The following is a 19458-nucleotide window of genomic DNA, read 5'->3' on the forward strand; positions in this document are numbered from 1 at the left end:
ATGAAATCTGTAATTAGGGCAATTTTAGCAATTTTTGGTCAAAAAATGTGTTACTCAAAAAGTACTCATCTGATAGCTTTCAAATTTGGTATACAGATTTCTAGATGAACTTAATAGATGAACTTAATGATATTTATTGAAATTATGATGAAATCTGCAATTTTGAATTTTTGGGGCAATTTTAGCCATTTTTGGTCAGAACATATGTTTCTCAAAAAGTACTGGTCTACCAGCTTTGAAATTTGGTATACAGGTTTCTATAGATGAACTAAATTTGATCTTTGGAAATTATGATGAAATCTGCAATTTTTTAGGGGGGGGACAATTGTTGCCATTTTTGGTCAGAAAATTTTATTCTCAAAAAACTACTCATCAGATAGCTTTGGTTGACATGTTCTTAGGGATGATCCGATGTGATATATTCAGAGTATGATGAAATCTTCAATTGTGTATTTTTGCAGCTATTTTAGCCACTTTTTTCTGGCCACTGCATTGAGCTATCAAAGATTTCCACCTTCTTTATCAACATGTGTCAAAAATAGTTATTCTCTACATAACCACAGCGGAGCTATATCGGCCGCTAGGTCGCTTGTGTCATTCCTGTTTTTCTGGTTTAAATATTTCTTGAATTTACCAATTCAAACCGAATGTGAGCACACTGTCCTTGACGGTATTTTTTAATTCATCCGTCCATACCCTTCATGACAGCCATTTGCAAAATTTTAGTGTATTGGTCTTATAGACCTACGTACCCCATTTCAAAAATGGGGTAGGCAGGTTATAGGTAGATGGATATATATTTTTCTCTTCAACTTTTTTTGAAATTTTCGACGTTTGTTTCCATGCCGACAAGACAAAATTATATCTAGATGCACGTGACATATCCGGGTTTAAATTGGTACTGACGCACTTAGTGGCGAATCTTGGCCAGCAAGGCTAGTATTCCGATTTTGAAGGGGTGTTAGGAAGAATGGAAGCAGCCAGTACTATTAAGCTGAGACGATAAGTTATTCGTACTAGAGACTACAGTAGACTAGAAAGCTAAAGACTGACCAGTACACATAAATAATAACGAATAGCTCATGAATAATGGTAGATATACAGCATGTCACAATTTACTTCAGCGAAATTTCGTTTTATTTATTATTTTGCAAAGTCTAAAATATATGGATACTTTTCTCATCATCCTTGCATTGAATACGTTGTATATTCTTTTCTAGCCACACACACACACAAAAAAAACAATATGCCCAATGTTGATGGTTTTTTCGGCGCCCATATACAAATGTATTGAGAGTGGCCCACGTAAGTGATTCTGTGATTTTAACAGGAACTACATAAAGTACGTCACAATATCGTGATGTTAGTTACTAAATACTTGAAAAATAATTATCGTAAGTTTCTATCATGATTGGGATGAAGAACATAAACTTGTATGTGCACGTGGTGTTGAAGAAAGGCACTGCATGTTTCGCTTGTTGATTGGAATAGCGATGTTTCGCATACATGGGAATTGAACAAATTTAAACAAAGTTAGTAGTCATATTATTTAAGGATAATCTTGACCAACATTTGATTCATACAAATATATTACAATGCTTTGAAAAATCCAAGTATATTCAAAAGACACTATTTCCCTGTATCAGATGGAATAATGATTCAATATGGTAGACGAAGTCGACTTTGTTGATGGAAAAATTATAAACATAATGCAACAATCAAAAGTTAAGCTTACATAGGTCTTCCTCGATATTTACGCAAAATTTGAATCGTGATAGGAAATAGTGTAAAAAAGTCACCATGGGAAGACGATGTATGTTCCAGTATTTATATCATAAAGTACTTTCTTGGATAGTTTTTTTCCAATTTATTTAAACCGGTGTACTATAGCGCTGTTCACGGTTACAGGTTTGTTTCTAAATATAGCTGTACGCGCGCGACATCGCACACGCAGCTTGAAATGCGGACAAATTTTATCAATGTTGCATACATGGCCGTTTTTGCAGCTAATACTCAGAGTCGTGAATATGTTTTTTAGTATTCATTGTTACACTAGCAGTCACCCACTGAGATGTATTTTCGTCGTTCTTGCATGCGTAATTTTCAAAAGCGTTATCTGAAAATGCGGACAAATATTTATTTTTGCATATTAATTAGAGAACAGTGACGTAAACTGTGAACGGCCCTATTAAGTCAAAAAATGGTATTCCCGTGGCTAGGTGTGCATCCGCCCGCGGCCCGGCAGCGCAATGAATGCAGTAGGCCTACTCCGTAGAGAAAGAATGTAAAACAAATATAAGCTCAGTGAATATGTACGCATGCTCGGAGCTACATTTTAAGGTAGAACGCTCCTCGGGGACAGATATTCGGCCTCTCCAACTTTTACAATCTTTTCTGATATACCACTTGTGAGGGCTCATTTTAAAGCTCATGGTGTAAGAATACCACTTATTTTCGCCGCACAACTGTAAAGATGACGGCAATCTTAACACTTTATCATATACCCATGCCCATATTGCTACATCCTAGTGACGTTCAACGTAAAATATCAGCCGTGACATTTCACGGTAAACGTCGAGATATGCACGATGAATCGAACGTCATCAGTTTTAGAGTTTTACCGAACTACATTAGCAGTTTGTTGGTAAACAACGTAAACAACAAAATGGCTGCCGCTCCCCGCCTGCGAAGCGATGTCGCCGACTTAAAAACTTGAAGGGCTTTGAGGAACACGGGTATTTCTGGTTGCAAAATACGGATAGATTTAGGCCTAAAGCTGAGCAGTTTTTGATCGGTTACAGTTGTAATAGCATATTGCACCTTAAAGTGGCACTCACACTTGGTAACATTTTTAAAGCATATTTTTTTAATGCCAACGGTCGATGTTTGACGAGGCGACTGCGCGCGGATCGCGAGATATCGATAAAAACATGTCTTCAAAAGAGTGAAAGTTTGAATTCCGGTGGCCCACCTAAATTCAGCTTCCAAACATCGAACGTTCGGCACTGGGGCCAGTGTCAACTAAGCTATGGAGTACGAGTCTACGCTGACGCTGCTGTACGCCACAGTACCACTGGCGTCGGTGATTGAAGCGCAGTGGGACAGCAGCGCGGCGTGGATATTCCGAACCAAGCTAGAGGGTCTCCGAATCGTTGACCGCGCGCCCCCACCAATCTCTGCTGCAGGCAAATTTAAATATTCCAAACTCGGACTTCTTTCAGTCCTGCGCGCGCCCAACTGGCTAAATAAACGTGGCGGAAATATTAAACGGATAGAAGCAATCCAGCTAGAGATCGCACTTTCCGCACACTGGCAAAAATAATACATTATACACTAATAAATTTAATAAATTATTTGCTAAAACTTTGGCAATCGTGTCTGCAAAGCTGACAGCCGTTGAAGCATACATTTTGAATCATCAATTTACATCCCTGTAACCTAGAGCAAGGTCTATGTTTTGCAAGTGTTCACGGAATCGAGTATCGATATTGAAACTAGTGTACTATTCTTTTATCTAATTTTTTTTGGTTCGAAGTGTTATATATAAAAAAGACAGAAAATGTATATCATGGAAAACGCGCAATACCCAAAAAGTTGGTGAAAACCGTCGCCTGTGGCAGAGATTAGTGTGGCTACTGCTGAGACTCCCTAGCTAGGTTACAATTTTCCACGCCGCTACAATCTCTGTCCGGAGATTGGGCCTGTGGGAGAAAGCTGAGTCTTACTGACTAGGCGTATAAATTATACGGCTAGTTTTCAATCGGATTCGAACCCACAACATACGGCATCAGTCGCCTAGCTGAGAGGCCATAGACAGAACCGCTCGGCTAAATCTCCACTCCCAAAAAGAGTGGTTCAATAGCCGGCTAAGTTGTTACATTTTTCTGACTGAGACCGCTCAACACGTTGTAGAGTTCGTGAAGCACTCACGCACGCATGCTCACTATCATACATCGCACATACACACTTTATCGAAGCGAAGAAAAACAATTTTTGCTGATTCCACCAGAATTGGCAAAGGTGACTAGCACAGTTACGCATGTTACGTGCGGTTGATACATAGCGGCCGCCGCGTGATATGCATAGACGCATGCCACGCGCGCGGCGTACTGTGTGGCAGACGACAAAATGTAGTCATCGGAGGCGGCTAATATTTGACATGTAAAAACTGATGTTTATGTGGTATTGGTTAAAAATATAATAAAACCGATTTAGAATAATGAAAAAGACAAAAACTAAGGAGAAGTTTTTAAAAACTTACCTGAGGTAAAGGCATAATGCTGTATATAAAGTCTTTGCAGTTGGAAGTAAATTAATTGCGTCGTTCGAACTTATTGTAGACTCCCTAGAATATCGTCAATAAGCACAACAACAAACCTTCGGGGGATTTCGAGTCAAAATTAGAACAATCGTAAAACTTCGGGATGTGAAAAATACGCTCTAGAAATGACATGTTTTTATCGATATCTCGCGATCCGCGCGCAGTCGCCAAGTCAAATATCGACCGTTGGCATTAAAAGAATGTGTTTTAAAAATGTTACAAAGTGGGAGTGCCTCTTTAAAATGTTCCTTCTGTATGACGATTTTTGTATCCCCGTGTCTTTCTTCTTGGGTTTCATTGAGATATGGACGACTTGCAGCGATATCGCGCATGATGTTGACATCTTCGTCGTATACTTTATGAATGAAGCCTGTTCACATAAACATTCTGATATTTATGCCCAAGGCGTAATAAAGTAAAGCCTCAAAATTAAAGGTTTTTCGTTCTATTAGTAAAAATTCCCTAAAATTATGGGCATGGGTATATGACAAATCGGTTATTACCCAATATCGCCTGTTCCTTGTGTCGTATCAGCATTCGTGTCATTTGTGCTGCGTCAGACACTCGACTTCGTCTCGTGTCTGACGCAGCACAAATGACACTCATGCTGATACGACACAGGAACAGGCGATATTGGGTAATAACCTCTAAATATTTGCATGACGTAATTGATGAATATGGTAAGTATGCAAGCGACAGAACCATTCATGACTGTAGAAATCCTAAAATTCATAGTGGCTTCATTAATCCCATGAGCACTGTAATTTCCCCCCAAAAAATATCAGGGCAACATTTTACCAATTTTTATGAATTTTTCTTTAATTTTTTCCATGATTTTAGACTAAATGGATATAAATTTTCATGGGCTACACTTTTTGACTAAAATTGTGGGAAAAATCAGAAAAAATTGTCTACATCTGAAACAAATTGTTACCGTTATATTGTATAAAGGCAACAAAAATCAACTTTGGCACTCAAAGGGTTAAAATTGGAATATGTTACTTTCCTAATCGTGACGTGACGGCTTAGGCTTGGAGTCAAACACATATTACCATAATGCGTAGGATTTGTTATTGAACACAGTCCCTTCAAATATTGAACTAATCCTCCATTGTACGTAAATGTAACAGCATTAATTTAAATACTTTTACATCGTCATCGGTACAAAGTACACTAATATTATCTTTTTGATGTTTCTATAATCTACAGTGCGGGTTTCTATAATCTACAATGACAGTATTTGCTTCGCTTTCTCAGCTATTTCATTTCTAACGTGCTTTCCTGTCGGGCCAATCGGAAACGAGTCAAAAAATAAGACATACTTCGGTAGGGAGGTTTCGGACAAATGAAGGCGAGCAAACTGAAAAAGATCATCCACTGTTGCTTTCTCGCCTTCTTTAAGACAAACACAGGAACAGACTTCTTCGATAGATCGTTCATCGGGAACTCTGATCGTTTCTGATACTTTTACTGCAGGGTGCCTTATTAGAACCGAGTCGACTTCTTGGGGATAGACTTTAATCGACCCTTTTATGATGACCTCTTTCTTTCGTCCGATGATGTCAAGGCAGCCATCTTCTTCCATTTTACATAGATCACCTGTGTGGAACCAGCCAGACTGATCTAGCGCAGCTTTGGTCTCGTCTTCATCATCTTCATACCTTAGCATGGTGTAAGGTGACCTGAGACAAAGTTCACCGATAATACCTCGTGGTACTATATGACCTCTGTCGCTGATAATTTTCGCTTCGAAGTGGTCCATCGGATAACCAGTTTTGTCGAATTTCTCAGGGTCTTCATTGAACGTGATGGCGCCGAGCTCAGTGCTGCCAAGCAAATCGTAAAAGTTTGGGTTGACTGAATTTCTGAATTCTTCAACAGCGTCCTTCGGAAGACGATTACCGGTCACTGCCATGTACCTAAGGTCACTTAGGTCGAGCTCACGAAGTCTTGGAGAATGGAGGAAGTCAAATATAAATGTACACATGAACCATGCCACTGTCACTGCCTCTTTCTTCATCAGATGTGCCAATTCCTCAACTTCATACTTTTCATCAGGTACTACGACTTTAAAACCGTGGATGACGCCCATAGCGAGGGTATGTTCAGCACTCGAATTAGAGAACTTTGTAACCGCCAGATAACAAATGTCTGCGTCCAATAACTCTGACAGTCGCCGACCATATGCATGTATGCTCTCCACAACGCACCTATGCGACCTCACCACGGCTTTCGGCCAGCCAGTGCTTCCAGATGTAAAAAGAATCATGACCTCATCATCTGCGTCAACACTTTCTCGCAAATCTGTGAGTCTTTTGTAGTCTTCTTCATTTCCCATCTTCATTACATCCTCGTAGCGAATCATCCCAGCTTTGTTTTCATGGCCGAGATGAATTACTGTTCGAAGGGTTGGTATTCTTGATATCGCGGGAAAGCGACCGTCTGCCAGGGTTGGTGTCTCTGGTGCAACATTCAGCAACATTCTCTCATGGGCCCCGGGCGAGACGATCAGAGCAGTGACCTTCGTTTTGTTCATCACATATTCAAACTTTTCTTCCTTAAACCCTGTCGGTACGCGGACAAGCTGCAGTTTGGTGTACGCCGACGCATAGTACGATGTTATCCATTCGTATCGGTTGGTCACCCAAATACCAAGACGCTGACCCGACTTCAATCCCAAGTGAACAAGGCCAGCAGCTAGAGCGATGACGTCATCACGCAGTTGCTTGAACGTGACTGGCTTTCTAATACCATTTTCAACAAAAACAAAGGCTTCTCGGGTAGCAAACCTGACCGCTGATTGGTCTAATGAATCGCACAGTGTTTTTCCAATCAATGGTGACCGAGATGTTGCATGTGAGTAACTTTTTGCTGGTTTGGTTGCTCGGAGCATTTTTGATATTTGAGCTGTGGAAAAAAAGGAAACCTATTATACGGTGGAAACATTGTCTGGAATATATATATATATATATATATATATATATATATATATATATATATATATATATATATATATATATATGTAACTGTACATATAGATGTTACTTTATACATATATACATACATAAACTTACATACATAGACGCATATTCATTCATGATGAAGGAGAAGCATCGTGTTGGTACTAAAGTTTTATGCTAAAAATTCTCTATCAATAAGAAACATTCTTATACCTTGCATCTAGCATTATATAAGATAGCGAGATAGCTAGATAGATAACTAAATAGATTGCTAGCAAGCTAGATATAAGATAGAAAGACAGACAGACATACAGACAGGTAGACAGGTAGATAGGTAGATAGGCAGATAGATAGATAGATAGATAGATAGATAGATAGATAGATAGATAGATAGATAGATTGATGGATAACACAATATTTATTCCACGCGCCGTAACATTAGCTGGTGAAAGTATCTGAGCACGGGACTATCGAAAAGCGAATAAGTTGGTTAAATCAAACCGCCTTGGATACCGCGAACTGAGGGCAACTCACTGATCATTCAGACTAGGTCCTATAGTGGGAACTCAAACCATTTGAACCTTCGCCAAGAAAAATCTAAAATATGAGGCTAACCTGATGACGTAAGAAAACCTGAAGTAGCTTCGAATGAACAAACCAATCAATCAAACAATACTGTCAAATGGTGGCTTATCAAGGAAATTGTCCTGCGTGCAAGAAAACAACAGTAAACACTTTGGAAGCAAAACAGAAAGCAACCAAAATGACCTGTTTACAGAGCTATGAGGGTCGCATCTACTCTGACACTTATAACCGGAAGCATTGCGTGCAGATACTGGTCACGTGAACAAATTCTTGCTCCTCGGTGACTAACTTTGCTATGCAGGATTGTTGCATCTTAATTCAGCGATATTTGTTTGATTTCACAGACGATCGATAATGAGTAATGTGAAGCAAATTCAGCATTCGATACATGTTCACATTTTATGAGTTTTGTAGCTTTCCAATCACTGCAAGACTTTGCCAAATATAATTCGGCGGCAGATACAGACGGTTTCCTCGCAAAGACATAGAAAAGTGGGCTTTGCGTGTGAGTTTACAAACACAGATGAGCACATCGTGTGCCAAGTCAAGGTAGCTGTGCTCAAAATAGAAGAGCGACGCAAGTTTTGGATTCACAATCGGCTGTCATCAGCGCGAAAACTTTCTTCAATGTAACTGATGCAGAGGCAGCGGTTTTAGGGACTGGTTAGTTTCTTCGCCGGGGGGGGGGGGGGGGGGGCCCTTGGATTATTAGCTATTGGCTATTGATTATTGGCTACCCCTATTCAAATTTTCAAAAACATGTTGACCCCCACGACACGACAAAGGATATATATATATATATATATATATATATATATATATATATATATATATATATATATATATATATATATATATATATATATATATATATATATATATATATATATACTAAACTAAACCACTTCTGGTCATTTTGCTCTGTTTGTGGGAGATAAATAATCACCAAACAATGATGAGATGGAGCGAAAGGCCAAGTATCCTTGACTACAGAACAACCCCAAACAAAGGAGGTCACAGGTCAAAGGTCAACTGGCGAGGAAAAATTTACACAACAGTAAAACACTGGAGAAAAGGCACATATTAATCTACCACAAAGGTGTGGGCCTCAAAAACGCCACAAGCCACATGTGTGGCCGCCCCACCCAAAATGACCAGAAGCAAAGGTAAAACCTGATTCAACAAAACTTAACTATTTTGGTTAACAACAATGCTAAAAATCTAAGTATGGTGGCCCCCACCTGGCTTATGTAGAAATGAGGGAAGGATCAAACCAGGAATGGCACCCATATATAGCGGCCCATGCCTGTCCTATATATGAGTGCAGAGCACCAATTTCCATTTTTCTGTTCAACAAGTCATTGACAATGACACAGTCCCCACTTGTTAATGGGTACTTTAACTCCCTTCCTGTCAAGTCCATATTTCACCACCAGGTCAAGATGGTTAAAATTAATGAAACACAACATATTCCATATGGTGTATTTTAACATAATACTGTACATTTGAAGGCTGTTGAAAACATAAATACTGTTAACTTGATTTTTTTTTGACTAAAGATGCTATAACAGACCAAGCCAAGTGAGTGAAAAAACGTCGTGTTTTGGCTCAAAACCGCTTTATACTGACTTGGCTGATGGGGAATTGATACTGTCTGGCAGGAAAAGGGTTAATTACAAGTCCTCTGAGAGGACTACTGTAAGCTGCCATACTAATTACAAAAGGTCATTAAAATGAATCAATTAGTAGTTAATCGACAGGATGCTGCCAAACAATTTTGCATCCTATCCTAACACTGAAAAGTTCATTACATATGCAATTACCAATTGATTAACTTGACACTGATAAATGTCTTTTTCACTGTTAAAGCAATTTGAGCTCAACATCTGTACCAAGTTTCATGAAATTTGTTGAACTATTTCTTGACATATCAGCTTAATTACCAAAGTTCATTAAATATGCAAAATAAGCAATTAATTGATGAGAAACTGCTACATATCTTTGCACACCATTTGACTACTGGAAGGAAAAAATCTGTACCATGATTCATTAAATTTGATGCTGCATTATTAGACATATGACAATAATTATAAAAGTTCATAAAATATGTAAATTAGCAATTAATTGACATGATACTCCTTAAAGAGGCACTCCCTCTTGGTAACATTTTAAATCACATTTTTTTTAATGCCAACAATCGATATTTGACGTTGCGACTGCGTGCGGATCGCGAGATATCGATAAAAACATGTCATTTCCCCAGCGTATTTTTCACATCCCGAAGATTTACGATCGTTTCTGATTTCGACCCGAAATCCCCCGAAGGTTTGTTGTTGTGCTGATTGACGATATTCTAGGGAGTCTACAATAAGTTCGAACGACGCCATTAATTTACTTCCACTGCAAAGACTTTGTATACAGTATTATGCCTTTACCTCAGGTAAGTTTTTTAAACTTCTCCTTAGTTTTTGTCGTTTTCATTATTCTAAATCAGTTGTATTATATGTTTAACCAATACCACATAAACATTGGTTTTTACGTGTCAAATATTAGCCGCCTCCGATGACTACATTTTGTTGTTTGCCACACAGTAAGCCGTGCGCATGGTATGCGTCTATGCATACCAAGCGGCGGCCGCTATGTATCAACCACACATAACTGTGCCAGTCACCTATGTGAATTCTGGTGGAATCAGCAAAAATTGTTTTTCGTTTATACGCCAAGTCAGTAAGACTCAGCTTTCTCCCACGGGACATGACCATCTCCGACGCATACTGTGGCGTACATCAGCGTCAGCATAGACTCGTACTCCATAGCTTAGTTGACAATGGCACCAGTGCTGAACGTTCGATGTTCGGAAGCTGAATTTAGGTGGGCCACCGGAATTCAAACTTTTACTTTTTTGAAGACATGTTTTTATCGATATCTCGCGATCCGCGCGTAGTCGCCACGTCAAATATCGACCGTTGGCATTTAAAAAATGTGCTTTAAAATGTTACCAAATGGGAGTGCCACTTTAATGTGTTCACAAAGTTTATAATGCTGACAGATCAACATCTGCTCCACGTTTCATAAACTTTAAAAAGTATTTCTGGAGATGGCCCACTAATTAGGAAAAGGAACGAAATATGCAAATTAGCAATTAATTATCATGATACTGCTAAGTGTCTTGTACACTATTGTAGGGCTATGTGCTAAAGATTTGTTCCACTTGTTTCATTAAATCTGTAGCAGTATATTCTAGAAATCACCCTAATTGCAAAAATTCATCAAATATGCAAATTAGCAATTAATTGATGCAATACTGACATATGTCGTTGACTGATATTAGAACTCTGTGTGAAAATCATCTGCACAAAGTTTCATCAAATTTGGCACAGTTGTACCAGAAACAGTGCTCTAATCCAGAATTATGCAAATTAGCACTAATTATGCATGCCACACCAATATAAATTGACCTGCATATGTATGCCATAGTGTAGTATCCTTGTACCAAGTTTAAAAAGAATTGGCACAGGCATATCTCAGATATCTGCACTCATGAGCCCCTATGCATGGACACAGCATTAATATTAATTTCATCCTTGAACCCCTGTGGATCATACCTGGGGACCCTGTGGATGGATATCAAATACAGGAAAGAAAACGGCTGTCACACAGCCATTTTTGATCGAATCATTACAAAAATCGGCGTGCATATATATGTGAAAAGGATTAATAAATGTACTAACTTTCAATGCAATCGCGCCCGGCATCGCTGAGAAATTTACGTGAACGAATGCACAGTCGTCAAATATAAGAAACAAAATGGCCGCCACACAGCCATTTTGTACCGGATACAAACAAAATTCAATGTGCATATGTATAACATATAGAGTAATCTATGTACCAAAGATGTGCTGTGAAATCACAACGTCCTATGTCCAACGCCCCTGGGAAGCAGAAAAGTGGGCCACATCAATCTTCTGAAATGAAATAACAAATGCTGTGCCCGGCCTGCTATGCTTAAAATTGAAAAGAGTTAATATCATTGACTGAGGTTGACCTGAAGTTCCCTAAACTGCAACTGATTGAACCGAATGACACCACCTATATCATGCTTATTCTTAGTGGTGATTTCCCCAATCCTGAGGAATCCATAGAAGGCTGTTAGAAACATTGCTCTGAATAAACAACACTGATAAGCTGATGTAATAACATCTGGAATGGTCTTAACTAGACAATGCAAAATATCACGTGTGATAGGAAACGAGTATCCAGTTTGTGTACCATAAAAGAATTGGTTAGGTCTGAAAAACCTGCAAGTTTATTAACATAGCTTATGCCTGACAAGTAAGTTGACACAGTGGATGGGGCAAGGTGCTGTCTGGAAAGGTAACCAATAAACAATGCAATAGCCGTGTCTGAGAGTGGTAGTGATGGACAATGCACCCCAAATTGGCTGCCCGTGAACTGTATAAAAAGCCTCCATGCACGTTGGTATGTTTTCCTAGATGAACCGTTAACGGCTTGCAGCAGAAGCCTGCTCACTTCCACCTCCAACTGATTGGTAGAAACTGTGAGGGGATTGGAGTTGGGTTGGTATCCATGCCCTGAGCCACAGATCTGAACTGGCCCACCTGCCAGTTGCCTAGAAACTTGAACCCCTGACCCGTAATGTCATTGTTAACTGATTGGGCTACAACTGGAGATGTATTAGCTGCGGCTGGGCTTGAGGAGGTGAAAAGGCCAGCATCCTTTCAACCCTGGATGACTGTTCGCGATATAGTGGCTGCTAATGCACTGGGATCGGTGTGAGTCCAAGAAGTGACACTAGGTGTTCAAACTGCAGCAACCAGTTGTTCGTTATGTTGACTGGTACCGGGAACTTGTAGGAATTCTTGAATAGGTTCAGCTGCATGTGGAGGATTGACCGATGCTCTCACTGGGACAGCACATGTTGTTGTTGATGAAACCTTGCGTTTAGCTGTAGCTGCTCTGGTGGCCGGTGCTTTTCGCTTCGGTGGCATGCTGTTGATAAAGTGAAATACTGACAGCAAGTAAAGTGGACTAGACCTTTGGCCCTATTGGCTAATGATAACAATAGCCATGCCAGCATAGGGAAGAAAAATAAAATAAAGCTTGCACTGCATAATAAAATGTAAAAAATGTAAACCCTTCACCCTGGTAACACATAATTTAAGTACAAAGAAATTAAAATAACCACTGCATAAATTAAACAGTGCACGTGGCTACAAATTATACCAACCCTTGAAACAGAAGGTAAATCCAACCAATAATATTGGTAAACCACTCTCCCCTGACAAGGTATGTGAGAGGGTACAAAAACAGCACTAGTGCAAATGGCCACCAAAATGGTAACCGGGTAAGATATTGCACTAATCATGCTGTAAAAAGGGGATACCTTCATTGGGTGAATTAAAACTATGCAAATAAAAATGCATACATAAGTAATACGTAATAAGGTATGTCTAACCAAAATTAATAATTGATGGTAAAACCACTCTGCCATGACCAGATATGTCAGTGTGAGTGGGAACAAAAAAAACCAAACAAATTAAAATAACCCCAATATGCATGTACGCAAGGCTGTAAAGTGTAAACGAATGTACAGAAACTGATAACACCGACACTACTGGCAGTACTGCACCATCAAAACACGCTCAAATTAACCGTAATGATTTAAGAACTGCCCCGTAAGCTCCTATAATAAGAAGACGTTCGTATAGATGGCGCTTTAAAAAGCAGAGAACGTAACGTGGGCCAAAATTACCTCATGGGCCACAATTGCCCAATTTACCTTACCTGATCTCGCCAAGTGCGCTAAAATGAACCCCATCGGCGCAGAAAATCTGTGCACACTTGCTAAAAACACGCTTGTGTTTCCAGAAATGCCCAAAGGCCAAGCCTTCTAACTCGGCCTCTAAGAAAGTGTTCAACTGTGAGACACGCTCGTTGAAAACGGCTACTACATGATGTGATGCGCGGGAAAATCTGGCAAACAAAAATAACCTTGACGTCCATGTAATCGTGCAAATGCTGCACGAAATGCATCAGACTTGAGCCGACAATAGCTGCTGAAAGTGATGACAAATCATTAGCACCTAGCTGTAAAACAACCACATCTGGGTTAAAACGCTGGACGACATGTAAATCAAAACGCCGTACATTTTTCACCGTACGGCCTCCGATGCCGTGTAGTTGTATTTCTGCAGAACTGCTCATGTTGAATGACTGCGGCATAGGACGTGCGTTACGCGGTAATGACATAGATGCCTCGCCACGAAAGAATGACCTAAAGTTAACACCTTTGGCTTCATACTGATTGCCAAAAACATGTGCCTGGATGCCCGGCACTTACATAAGGGTAGGACCCTAAGACAAAAAAATACCGCAATTATACGTTGTCGCTCAAATTTGATCAGAATTGGTATATACCAGTATGGGTTACCAATGATCAACAATAAATGTTATTTCTATCTGTTCAGTGGAGGAAAATTCTACGTTGATGTTATGACAATGATTTCTGCACTGTACAACCAGGAAAACAACAAGAAATATTTAAACCAGAAAAACAAGCATGACAAAAGTAAATAAGGTCTGAAACTTTAGGTAATGTAGGTCAACTTTAGCAACATGCATAGCAGAAACATATCCTTTCATATGCAAATCAACAAGGCCTATCACTTTATTGACATGCAAGTCAACATGATAAATCATGTCACTGAACTCAGTACAGACACAATATGAGGTTATCCCTCGATATCACCTCTTACCTATAGACGGTCTTTGCCCCCTCTACTGTCTATGGTTTCAGCAGGTCTGTTAATATGTAACAGTTCATAAACAATGACAGGAAATGACTCAAGATCAGTGGAGTTGGCCTGTGTCTTACTGGCATGCACATTTGCAGGATTTCACTTTTTCTTACCTCATTTGCCTATATTTGACACTGATGTGTTCATTTGAACAAATTCACATCTCAACCCCTGCCTGTACACCAAATACTGAGATGGCAGCTCTGGCGGTATGGGAGCCTCTGTGTCAATCTCCATGGCAGAGTTCTTATCGCGCATTACCCACAATTCCTAGTGTGTTCGAGTACGCGCGATAAGAACTCTGGTTCCGAGAGTGCCTGTCTGTGACGGACATACATCCGCACATACATACACCAAATATACAGACATACAGACGCCACCGACTCATCATATAAGCTCTTTTTGGTATTTATATACAAAACCAAATATGAGCTAAAGAGAGCTTGCCTGAAAAATGTAGAAACGAGGATAGAATTGTTGGAAAAACCAAACTGCCAGCTGCTTGTTTGGCGGTGTGATCCAAAAGAGGCGGGGCAATGTTGTGACCCCCCTCTAAGGCACTAATGAATGGAACTCTGTTTGCCGTAGAGGGCAGTCTACCCTTGAAAATATGAAAACTACAACTGCATGTATATAAATCCGATATCTTTCTATAATCGTGGTTTTATATATATATATATATATATATATATATATATATATATATGAAACAAAACAGGTCTAAAAGATGGTCATCACAAAAGTATTACAGGAATAAATTGTTCCTTAATGCAAAAGATATTGCATGATAGAATGATTAAAACAGTGGAGCACTGACAATTATACAAACAGCAGATTATACATCGTACTATTAAAATTACACATACAAAAATAAATACATATCCTGAAACGTATTACATGGACCAAGCCAAACACGTGTACCACAATGGCATTTCTTACCACCGTACAATAGAGCTCTACTGAATTATGTTTCACAACATGCTGTTTTATACCTTGCTTCAAGCATAGAAGTACAAGCAAGACTTGTAATGATTCAAGCAAATGGGTCTACAAAAATCTAACACCAGCTCTTAATACAACATTCATAGCAAATAATTTGGTGCATTAGTGGAACAAGCATATCTGAATACCTAGTTTACTAGTTTACTTCACTATACTAAGGGTCAAACATTAAACAATAACGTACTTCATAGAATTCATGAAGAAAGAAACACCCGAAGTCCTATACAATGCCATGCACAAACACAATGAATGATGAAGAAATCAAACTAGTTGCTAAAATTAAAGGATAGGATTAATTCTCCTGAAACACACTATATCTATGAAATCATAAAATCACCAACAGGTGCATTTCATCTATGTAGAAAAGTTCACAGAATGACATAAATATAATGGTCAATGTGTGAGCGCCAGAAGCCACTGTCTCATTAGCAATGGTCCAAGCAAAAAACCCCAATTTTCTGCCTGACTGTTCCAAAAGGCGAAAATGCAATTTTGGATCAGTCGCAGATAGCTAAACACATTGTCTGGGACCGGTCCTAGGTAGCCAAAAACATGGTCTTGGAAGAGTCCCACATAGCCAAAACCACTATCTGGCACTGGTCCCAGATAGCCAAAAAACCTAATCTGAGACCTATCCCAGATGGCCAAAAAGCCAAATCTGTCACCGGTCCCAGAATGCATTTTGGGTAAGCTGGGAGTCGTAGTTTATGGTCCCAGATTGACCTTTTAGGGACCTTTACATATCTGCCATTTCACGACAATATTACCTTGACCCTAGTAACCTGGCTAGACGACATCACGTTCTTGTTTATTCTCCCCTGTTGCACCTCGACCTGTGTCGCAGTTTATCAACCTCAGTAAGCTTATCCACGGGAACAATCTTAAACTTGCAAATCCAAGAGTGTACGCTCACAATTACAGTAGATTGCATTGATATTAATTCGATTATAGGATCCTTTCTGTGCCTTAGCTGAAGCATAAATTGTTGTGCTACACGACCAAGAGAAGTCAACCAGCCGATTTCAAGACATATTGATCACATGTGATTTCCCCAACTGTTGATTTATTTCTGGTAACCATATCACATAGTACAATTCCCCATGCCTGCAAACATCCTACACCAGTAATATTAAACCTAAATTTACAAGTGACCGGTGAGTATCTGTACTTCACGTTTGTACTACTGGCACGGAAATTTTGGGCATAATTATTAACCTCCCAGGCTAACTTTTCATCAGTTCCTTCCCAGCGCTCGAATCGTAATTTTCTTTGCAATCTGCGTTGAAATATTGGGACAAACACGCTTGTAAGTCTGGTGACCCCAGGATGAGTCTTCCTTAATGGCTGATCTTCGGTGACCCATTTCAAACATCGCCCGCAATGTGCTGGATGTAATGAGTTGATCCTATAATGCGTATCAGACGCTTTCAGGTCCAGTATGCGCCTCGAAAGTGAAAAATTTGAACTGTTAGACTTCCCTCAAGGGAACTTTCAACCCATTCAGACACCATTCTCTTTAAAAATCACGAACAAAAGTCATGGGTCACTTTGCAGATTTCGATACCGGATAAATTGAAATTCAAGATGGCCGCTATCCCTATGTTAAATCTATATAAAATAAAACACAACTAATGTTTGGATTTTCACTGTAATAAGACAGTGAAAATTGCACTTATTCAAGATCTCCAAAATGAGCCTCCTCAAAGGTATTGTAAAGTCTATCCCCGAGGCGCATTCTACCTTAGCTTGCCAACCTTTTACTAAGCGCCCCAACACATTGTGAATGACCTCTAGCAACAATTATGATCCAAGATATGTCGTCCTTGAAAGATACATACTTTTTCCTAGCAATGTTATTCCCTCTTTCTTTTTTTTTTGAGAAAGTGGCATTTTTCCTGATTCAAACCGTCAATTCTTAGCACCGTGCGCATGTTTGTTTATAAAAAGATCACGAGGTGTGAGTCGCACTGGAAGAGGTTCCACACTTTGTTGGCAGTTTCAAATAAGGCCAATCTACAACAGCTGGATGGGCAGAAGGCAACCAGAAAAGTGGTTTATGGGCACGTTGAGCATACAGTAAATGGAAATGCGGTCACATTTCATGGAATATGAAAGTAATTTTTGGAACAATTGTGATGACGATTACAAAATCAGTCAAAGTAGACCGTTTTTTGCTTTCAGTCCAAGCTTTGTTGACATCCGTCACTAAAAGTCAGATATGCAGGCCACTATACACACGTTCTTTATCAAACTGGAACGATGTAATATGGCTACTGACCCCATATGAGAGGTGGCTGATCAGTAGGAGGCCCTTCAGCATTAAAATGGGGCACTGAGTTCGCAATTCCTGGTTCTCGCATTAGTTCTTGTTGACATCGAGTATTAACATTGTAATAATCCTTTGTTTTCCATTGAAATAGTTCTCAATTTAGTTCGTTTGCTTTCAGATAAAGCTGATTAAAAACTGCCCCTTTAAATTATTTTGGGGCTGCCACGATGCGACCACTGTGAAGCAATAATCGGTCTGGGAGACCGTCTGAGTGCTTTCTTTATTACTACACAAGTCCATAATATCTCCTCTCCAACCTGTATACACATCACTGTAATTGCTCAGCAAAGATTGCAAACATTGCTAAGCGGCTGTCCGTATCTGCGGATTAATTGATTGAGTCAACATCACAGCTGTCACACACGCAGTTCTTATTTTACTATGTTATTTAAAATATCACAGTCAAAATTAATAAAGTAAAATAAAACAGAGTAAACTGCTGCACAAAGAACCCATCCCTCCCCACCAAAGGGGACTTACCGCTTTTCCCTGTGGAAAAAGTCACTTTTGTAAAAAAGGAGGAAAACATTATGTCACTATGAACCTCAGAAACTCTACTTACCTGATTCGAAGAATTCAACAAAAGCTGCCTTTATGAGTGTGTCCCTTTGTGTTATCGTTTTAGTATACTTTGTAACGTGACCGTGTTTGTAATGTATCGCGGAGATTTCAAGCTCGGTCAATAAAAACACTGTCAGAAGCGAGGTTCGCGCGAATAACATCCAACCGATTTACGAGGCGTTTCTATTGCCCAGATTATTCAAGTTAATAAATTATAGATGAAAAGCTGCCATATCGCATCCCACCAAAATTAACAACTCACGTGCAAATCATGATACACATTCCTGATAAGACGTTTAAAAGTGATTGGTGGAAAATTTTCCGCTATGGCGCATGCTCACAAGCTCAGGAGAAATAACATCGCCAGCCGTGCAATTTCTCTTGCTGCCGGGTTCTAATTAAAAGACTGATAATACGGTATGATTCAATGTAAAATGGTTATCGAACTAAAAGCCAACTAAAAATATACATTTCTGTGATAATATAAAGGACGAATTCACAACAGTTCAGTTTTGTCCTGGATCCTGTGCACTAATAATGGTATCTGCTGATAGTATTCCTCCATGACCCCTCTCTTTATATGCAACATTTAAAAGAGTATGGTTTATCAAATTATCATTTGTATGCATAGAATGCATTTTATATCATATAAGCTTAGGGCATCAAAAGTTTTTTTCTCCAAGATTGTGTCTATCAAGATATTGCAAAGACATGCGTCGAAGAGGACGGGGAAAATAAAGAAGACAAAGAAAAAAATTAATGTAGAGAGTAAATTCATATTTGGTTTATTGATACAAGAAATCTCTATTGATCAGATATTTTAGGACTATGACAAATTATTTTCTTGCAATAAAAGATGGATTTGTTATCGAAGCAGTCCAA

At 39.3% G+C, this 19458-nt stretch overlaps 1 protein-coding gene across 1 annotated transcript; it reads right to left on the reverse strand.

Annotated features, from left to right (window-relative positions):
* Positions 1 to 4959: 4959 nt before the first annotated feature.
* LOC139115801 (medium-chain acyl-CoA ligase ACSF2, mitochondrial-like) lies at positions 4960 to 18752 on the reverse strand. Its single transcript, XM_070678169.1, has 2 exons — positions 18578 to 18752; positions 4960 to 7228 (listed from the first exon to the last, which is right to left on the reverse strand). Exons 1-2 carry the CDS (start codon positions 18735 to 18737, stop codon positions 5547 to 5549), a joined length of 1842 nt encoding a protein of 613 aa, XP_070534270.1. The 5' UTR covers positions 18738 to 18752; the 3' UTR covers positions 4960 to 5546.
* Between the last annotated feature and the right edge of the window lie 706 nt (positions 18753 to 19458).

This window comes from Ptychodera flava, chromosome 17 (genome assembly GCF_041260155.1).
Source record: "Ptychodera flava strain L36383 chromosome 17, AS_Pfla_20210202, whole genome shotgun sequence".
Taxonomy (NCBI): Eukaryota; Metazoa; Hemichordata; class Enteropneusta; family Ptychoderidae; genus Ptychodera; species Ptychodera flava.